Below are 7,958 nucleotides of genomic sequence, written 5' to 3' on the forward strand. Positions count from 1 at the left end.
AGCAACCATGGGTCCTCTTTGTTCAGATTAAGAAAGAGTCTTTTCTCCTAAGAACATCTTCAACTGGGAAAGTGTTAGCTTGTAATCAGGCAAGTAATATCAATGTTAATGCCAACACTAGGGCCCTCTCTCCAGCTGGGGACTCCCAGGGCCTCCCTCTACCCCCTTCACCCACTTCCTTACTAGCTAATAAAAACCAGGCTGCTTCAGTCAGAAAATCCCAATGGGCTGGGAGCTCCTTGAGGGCAGGTATCGTGTCTACTTACACCTTTAAACTCTCCCAAGCACCCAATACAGTGCTGTGCATACAGATGCAGCATGGCCTAGGGAAAAAAGCATGGACCCGAAACCAGAGGACCTGGATTCTAATCCCAGTTCCACTGCTTGTTTGATCTTTGATCTGGGACAGTCACTTCACTTTTCTGTGGCTGTTATCTCATCTTTACAGTATGGATTAAATCTTCCTCCCTTTGACTCAGATTATGAGCCCCATGAGGAACAGGGACAGTGTCTAACCTGATTATCTCATAACCACCCCAGCACTTAGAACAGTGACACAAAAAAAGTACTTAACAAAAAAGATAAAAGAAAAAGTAAACAGAGATCGTTCAAGGAATAACATAATTTGAATAAAGGAGACATGGGGAGGGTGGAGTGAATGGGCATGAGGAATGGGGAAAGGAAGAAAATAAAGAAATAAGAATAAATGAAAATGTTTATGTGAGTGACAGGTGGGGATGTTTACTGGGGTTATAACATAACATAAAAAGAGTTGCACATTCATTACTTGAAAGATATGCCCTTGGATATGAATTATCATTCTGGATTGATTTATTGATTTACCCCTTAACAAATGGATGATATCTGCTTCCAATTGGAAGCTGAACTCACCTGAACAGATCACTTGAGGGTTTGAGTCTAGATTACAGAGACCGAAAAATTTTTGTTGAAGCAAGCAGTTTAGGACAGTAGGCTCAGTGCCCTGACAGGTCACAGCCCTGGATGCGTTTCCAAAATCTTCTCTTAGAGGGGTGTCAATGGAGGGTTGAAGAGCTGAACCACATTCTAGCTCTCTGCAAAGAACAGTGGCCTCTTCTCTCCGAAGGCCACAAGTGATCACCAAACGATTTCCTTCTACCATCTGTCCCATAAACCCAGAACAGGGACTGTTTCCTTTCACCAGCATTGCTTTAAAGTAGGGACTCTCTGCAACAATACAGACCTGAGATTCATTGAGAACATTCGACTAAATCATTCAAGTTTTAAAGAAAGTCAATCAAAATCTTCATGGCTAATTCCCCATTTTCAAAGAGAAACTCTAATTTAAATTCATAGAGTTCCAGGCTTCCTTGAATTGGCACCCTGAACCCTGGAGAAGAAAATCCTCCTAATGAGAATTTTGTACATTTATGGTGCATAGGTATTCCCCAAGGAAATACTCGACCCTGTCCATTTTAGACAGACTGACATTTTCATTCAGGCAATATGGGACTCGTAGCAGTATGCTTTCAGTTTGGGTTAGCCTGTCCCCCTTAGACTGTAAGCTCACTGTGGGCAGGGAATGTGACTACCAACTCTGCTGTATTGTACTCTCCCAAGTGCTTAGTACAGTGCTCTGTACACTATAAGCATTCAAAAACATACCAATGATCAATTGATTAATTAGATTCATAGCTCCAATGCCCTCAGCTTTTATCATACTCTTCTGCACCAAGTAATGGCTCTCCTGAGCTAGCTGACAAACCACTACTCTACCCATCTTCAAAAAACCCTACTCAAACCATGTCTCCTCCAGGAAGCAGTCCCTCATTAACCTCTCATCTTCCCACCCTTTTCTCTCTCCTTTCTGCATCACTTATGCACTTAGATCTGTACCCCCTAAGTTCCTCAATACTTATTCCACCCCAACCCTCGCAGCACTTGTATACATATCCTTAATAAGGTTAAGCACTTAATATGTGCCAGGCACTACTAAGCACTGGGGTTGATACAAGCAAATCAGTTGGACACAATCCTTGAACTCATTGCTTCCCCTTCCTGTAATTTATTTTATTACCTGTCTCCCTTACTAAATTATGGTGATGATGATGACATTTGTGAAGGGCTAACTATGTGCCAAGCACTGTTCTAAGCATTGGGCACTGTTCTAAGCACTGGGCACTGTTCTAAGATTATAAACTTCTTGTGGGCAGAAATCATGTCCTATTGACTTTATTGTACTCTCCCAAGTGCTTAATGTAGAGATTTGCACACAGTAAACACTTAAGCAATTGATGATGATGATAAGACTTTACTGATTTTACTGAGCACTCCCTCCTCCAGATTATTTCATTAAATGAAACTAACCTTAAAGCCAATCTCTAAAGGAGTCCACTATTTCCACTTTTCTATCCTGAAAACTGACTGCTTATCTCCCCCCCTTGTTTATTTTTTGTCCTAGCTAATTTCTGAAATTTGTTCACAATGAAGATTGTTCTTATTTTGTGCACTTAAAATAAATGTCTACTTGAGAGAATCAACCAAGCAATCAGTGATATTAATTGAGTGCTCACTGTGTGCCAAGAACACCATACTAAGCAATTAGTACAGTACAACACATCTGATTGGTAGACAGAATCTCTGCTCTCATGATTGTGGGATCTCCCCTACAATCTAAGGGAGAGTTATCTGCCCTTGAAATTTGAAACAATCACTTTCTTACCTGAACAAAGAACAGCATTAAACCAGTCATGGGAGCAGTTTTTCCAACTCCATTGTTCTAGGTTGCAGTTCCGGAGAGAAGGTTCATTGCCTCTACATGAAACTCCATGCACCCAGCCAAATCTGGAAAATTCTTGCAAGTTTTGAGTCATTGGAACAAGATTTGGTGCTCCGATGCCAGTTCCACAGTTCAGCTGTTTACAGACTACAGTTGCTTCTTCCAAGTTCCAGAGATGATTGCAAACAAACCCCCACTGAGCCTGGTGGTTAACCAAAACAATTCCTGAACAGGAACTGCCAAAATGAAGCAGCTTCACCTCTTCCACAGCAGATCCTTAAGAAAGACATACACATGACATAGGACCCCTACTCTTTCCCCTTTCCTCATGGAGAATCCACAGGCCAGACCTAAACCATCCCAGAGGAGTGAGAAATTGAATTTCTTAGCCTCTGTTTGGGGGTCTGAGACCAGCCACTGGAGCCAGAAAGGTATAGGGCCACCCAGTGCTGTGCTTGAAGACGGTCCCATCTCCCAAGCCTCCGCCTCAAACAATCCTGTGATATCCAAACTCCAAAGTCTCATTCTCCATAAAAGTCAGGCTGGAACCCTAGAAATGACCAAGCAAGGCAGTTGAGTCGGAATGTTTAGGCAATGGGGATGAGAAGAGGAAGAGCTGGATAACCCTCTTGTAGTCTTTCTCCTCCTCGGTGAGCAACATGAGCAACCTTCTATTCCAGAGAAGTAGCATGAGCTAATAATAATAATAATGTTGGTATTTGTAAAGTGCTTACTATGTGCAGAGCACTGTTCTAAGCCCTGGGGTAGATACAGGGTAATCAGGTTGTCCCACGTGAGGCTCACAGTTAATCCCCATTTTACAGATGAGGTAACTGAGGCACAGAGAAGTGAAGTGACTTGCCCATAGTCACACAGCTGACAAGTGGCAGGGCAGGGATTCGAACCCATGACCTCTGACTCCTAAGCCTGGGTAATAATGACTATGATAACTATGTTACTTATTTAGAGGTTATTATGTGGAAATCATTGTACCAAGCATTGTAGCAGGTACAAGATATTCAGCTTGGAGTCAGGACTCATGAGTTCGAATCCCAGCTCTGCCACTTGTCAGCTGTGTGACTGTGGGCAAGTCACTTAACTTCTCCGTGCCTCAGTTCCCTCATCTGTAAAATGGGGATTAAGACTGTGAGCCCCACGTGGGACAACCTGATTCCCCTGTGTCTATCCCAGTGCTTAGAACAGTGCTCTGCACATAGTAAGCGCTTAACAAATACCAACATTATTATTATTATTATTAGCTTGGACACAGTCCCTGTGCCATGTAGGGCTCACAGTCTAAGTAGAGGTAGTAGAAGTAAATACCCAGAAGAGGAAATAGGTGCAGGGAAATGAAGTGATGTGCCCAAGGTCACACAGCAGTTAAGTGGCAAAGGTGGGAAGCCAGGTCCTCTGATTCCCAGACCCAGGCTCTTTCCATGAGGCCACCTTGCTTCCCAAATGCAAAGAGCAAAGGCCTGGGAGGCCTGGGAGGCCTGGGAGGCTGCAAGAAAGCAGCATGATGTAGTGGATAGAGCACAGGCTTGGGAGTCAGAAGGTCATGAGTTCTAATCCTTGCTCCATCCCTTGTCTGCTATGTGGCCGTGGTCAAGACACTTGACTTCTCTCTGCATCAGTCATCTCATCTGTAAAATAGGGATTAAGACTGAGAGCCCTCTGAGGCTCACGGACTGTGTCCAACCCCATTTGCTTGTATCCACCCCATGTTTAGTATAGTGCTTGGCACATGGTAATTACTCAACAAATACCATAATTAATCAACTAATTATTTAAATCCTGGCTTTGCCACTTGCCAGCGGTGGTACCTTGGGCAAGTCAGTCCATCAGTCAGTCGATCATATTCACTGAGCACTTACTATGTGTACGAAGTGCTTGGGAGACTCCAAGATAGCAACATAACAGACATTCCCTGCAGACAATGAGCTTACAGCCAGGAGGAGGAAACAGACGTTAATATAAATAAATGAAATAACAGATATGTACATAAGTACTGTGCGGATGGGATGGGGATGAATAACGGGAGTAAGTCAGGGTGACACAGAAGGGAGTGGGAAAAGGGGAAAGGAGGACTTAGGGAAGGCCTCTTGGAGGAGATATGCCTTCAACAAGACTTAGAAGTTGGGGAGAGTCATTGTCTGAAAGATATGAAGAGGTAGGGCAGTCCAGGTCAGAGGCAGGATGTGGGCTAGAGGTCAGCTGTGAGATAGATGAGATGGTGGTACAGTGAGAAATGTGTCATTAGAAGAGTAGAGTGTGCAGGGCAGTTTGTAGTAGGAGAGTAGCAAGTGACATAGGCATGGGCAAGGTGATTGAATGCTGAATTGTCCATTCCAAGTGCTTAGTATAGTGCTCTGCACATAGTAAGCACTCAATAAATATTATTATATATTATTGAATGAATGCTTTAAAGTAAATGGTAAGGAATTTCTGTTTGATGGGGATAAGCAGCCACTGGAGGTTTTTGAGGAGTAGGGAAACACGGCCCAAATGTCTTGTAGAAAAAAGATCTGGGCAGCAGAATGAAGTATGGACTGGATTTGGGGGAGACAGGAGGCAGAGAGGTTAGCAAAGATTCTGTTTCAGTAATCAAGGAGAGAGAGGGTAAGTTAGCAGTGTGGTTGAAGAAGAAAGGGCGGGTCAAAGCGATGTTGAGAATGTCAAACCAAAGAGATTTAGTAATGGATTGGGTATGTGGGTGAAATGAAAGAGGGGAGTCAAGGATAATGTCAAGGTTATGGGTTTGTGGGGGTGCCATCTACAGAGATGGAAAAGTCAGGGGGAGGATAGGGTTTGGGTAGGAAGATAAGGAGTTCTGTTTTGAACATGTTAAGTTTGAGGTGACGGGAGAACATCCAAGAAGAGATGTCTTGAAGGCGGGAGGAAATGTAAGACTGCAGAGAGGAAGAAAGATCAGGGGAGGAGATGTAGATTTGGGTGCCATCCACATAGAAAAGATAGTTGAAGCCATGGGAGTGAATGATTCTCCAAGGGAATGAGTGTAGATGGAGAATAGAAGGGGACCCAGAACTGAACCTTGAGGGACCCCCACAGTTAGGGGGTGGGAGGCAGCGGAGGAGCCCACGAAGGACACTGAAAATGAACAGTCAGAGAGATAAGAGGAGAATCAGGAGAGGACAGAGTCAGTGAAGCCAAGGTTGGATAGCGTTTCTAGGATAAGGGGATGATCCACAGTGTCGAAGACAGCTGAAAGGTCAAGGAAGATTAGGATAGAGTAGAAGCCGTTGGATCCTACTACAACCCAGGCCGCACACTTCACTCGTCTAATGCTAACCTCACTGTGTCTCGATCTTATATCACCAACCACCTCTCGCCCACATCCTGCCTCTGGCCTGGAACACCCTCCATTTTCTTATGTGATAATTACTCTCCACCGTCAAAGCCTTATAGAAGGTAGATCTCCTCCAAGAGGCCTTCCCTGACTAAGCTCTTGTTTCCTCTTTACCCATTCCCTACTGTGTTGCCCTGGTTTTCTCCCTTTGCTCACCACCACCCCTAACACCACTGAACTTATGTATACATTTGTAATTTATTAATTTATATTAATGTCTGTCTCCCCCTCTAGACTATAAACTTGTTCTGGGCAGGGAATGTGTCTATTATATTGCTGTGTTGAACTCTTAGAAGGGTGCTCTTTACACAGTAAGCACTCAGTAAATGCAGTTAAGTGATTGACTGAAGCAGTAGCAGGAGAGCTGTTTGAATGCTTTAAAAGAGACGGTTAGGAGCTTCTCTTTGATGCAGAGGTGGATGGGCAACCAATGGGGGTTCTGGAGAAAGAGGGACACGTGGACTGAACAGTATTTTTAGAACATGATATGGGTGGTAGAGTGCAGTGAGGAGTGACAATGAATTGCACTGGCTCCCACACTCAAGAGTGTGCTCTGCACATAGTAAGTGCTCAGTAAATACTATTGAATGAACAAGAAGGAATCCAGGAGAGCCCGTCCTTGGTGCCCCTCCCTGAAGTGTAAGCAAATCAAAAAGAAGGATTGGGGAGGACATAGAGGGGCAGGTTGAGAGGAAGGAGCCCTTCGGCCATTTCGAGATGTGGGCAAGGGAGTGGTGCTTCTGGGAGAGAAGAACACAGGCAGAGCTTGTGCTATGGACTCTGAATGGCAGAAAGAAATCTTAGAGGATACCTGGAGGCTCTGAGGGAGGCTCATGAGTCCCAGGACGCTGATATGGGAGTACAGAGGGCCCTGTAGGGAACAGAATTAAATCCAGAGAAAGATGGTTTAACCTGGATTTGTTTCAATTTTTACCTTAAGAATAAATTCAATATTGCAGAGATCCCAGATCTTGGTGTCAGCCCCCATTCTCTCCTGGACCCCCTCCAATCTGGCTTCCGTCCCCTCCACTCTACCGAGACTACTCTCTCTAAGGTCACCCATGATCTCTTTCTTGCCAAATTCAGTGGCTCCTACTCCATTCTAATCTTCCTTGACTTCTCAGCTGCCTTTGACACTGTGGACCATCCCCTCCTCCTCCACACCTTATCTCACCTTGGCTTCACGGACTCCATCCTCTCCCGGTTCTCCTCTTATCTCTCTGGCTGGTCATTCTTGGTCTCCTTCGTAGGCACCTCCTCCCCCTCCCATCCTTTAACCGTTGGAGTTCCTCAGGGGTCAGTTCTTGGCCCTCTTCTGTTCTCCATTTACACTCACTCCCTCGGTGAACTCGTTTGCTCTCACGGCTATGACTACCATCTCTATGCAGATGACACACAGATCTACATCTCTGCCCCTGTCCTCTCCCCCTCCCTTCAGGCTCGCATCTCCTCCTGCCTCCGGGATGTCTCCACCTGGATGTCTGCCCACCACCTAAAAGTCAACATGAGCAAGACTGAGCTCCTCATCTTCGCTCCCAAGCCCGGTCCTCTCCCAGACTTCCCTATCACCATGGATGGTACGACCATCCTTCCCGTCTCTCGGGCCCGCAACCTCTGTGTCATCTTTGACTCGTCTCTCTCGTTTGCCCCACACATCCTATCCGTTACCGAGACCTGCCGGTTTCACCTTTACAATATCGCCAAGATCCGCCCTTTCCTCTCCACCCAGACGACTACCTTACTGCTACAGGCTCTCGTTATATCCCGTCTAGATTACTGTGTCAACCTTCTCTCTGATCTCCCTTCCTCCTCTCTAGCCTCGCTCCAGTCTAT

The 7,958-nt window shown here is 45.2% G+C and overlaps 1 protein-coding gene across 1 annotated transcript in view; it reads right to left on the reverse strand.

Annotated features, from left to right (window-relative positions):
- Positions 1-7,503, reverse strand: part of LOC100089557 (scavenger receptor cysteine-rich domain-containing protein SCART1-like) — a 28,416-nt gene extending 20,913 nt beyond the window's left edge. The window contains exons 1-5 of the mRNA XM_039911333.1: positions 7,462-7,503; positions 6,937-6,996; positions 3,018-3,175; positions 2,702-2,823; positions 892-1,206 (exon numbers count right to left, since the gene is read on the reverse strand). Of these exons, the coding sequence (XP_039767267.1) occupies positions 892-1,206; positions 2,702-2,823; positions 3,018-3,175; positions 6,937-6,996; positions 7,462-7,503 (697 nt within the window). The remainder of the gene's footprint in view (positions 1-891; positions 1,207-2,701; positions 2,824-3,017; positions 3,176-6,936; positions 6,997-7,461) is intronic.
- Positions 7,504-7,958: the final 455 nt, after the last annotated feature.

Source organism: Ornithorhynchus anatinus, chromosome 3 (assembly GCF_004115215.2).
Source record: "Ornithorhynchus anatinus isolate Pmale09 chromosome 3, mOrnAna1.pri.v4, whole genome shotgun sequence".
NCBI lineage: Eukaryota > Metazoa > Chordata > Mammalia > Monotremata > Ornithorhynchidae > Ornithorhynchus > Ornithorhynchus anatinus.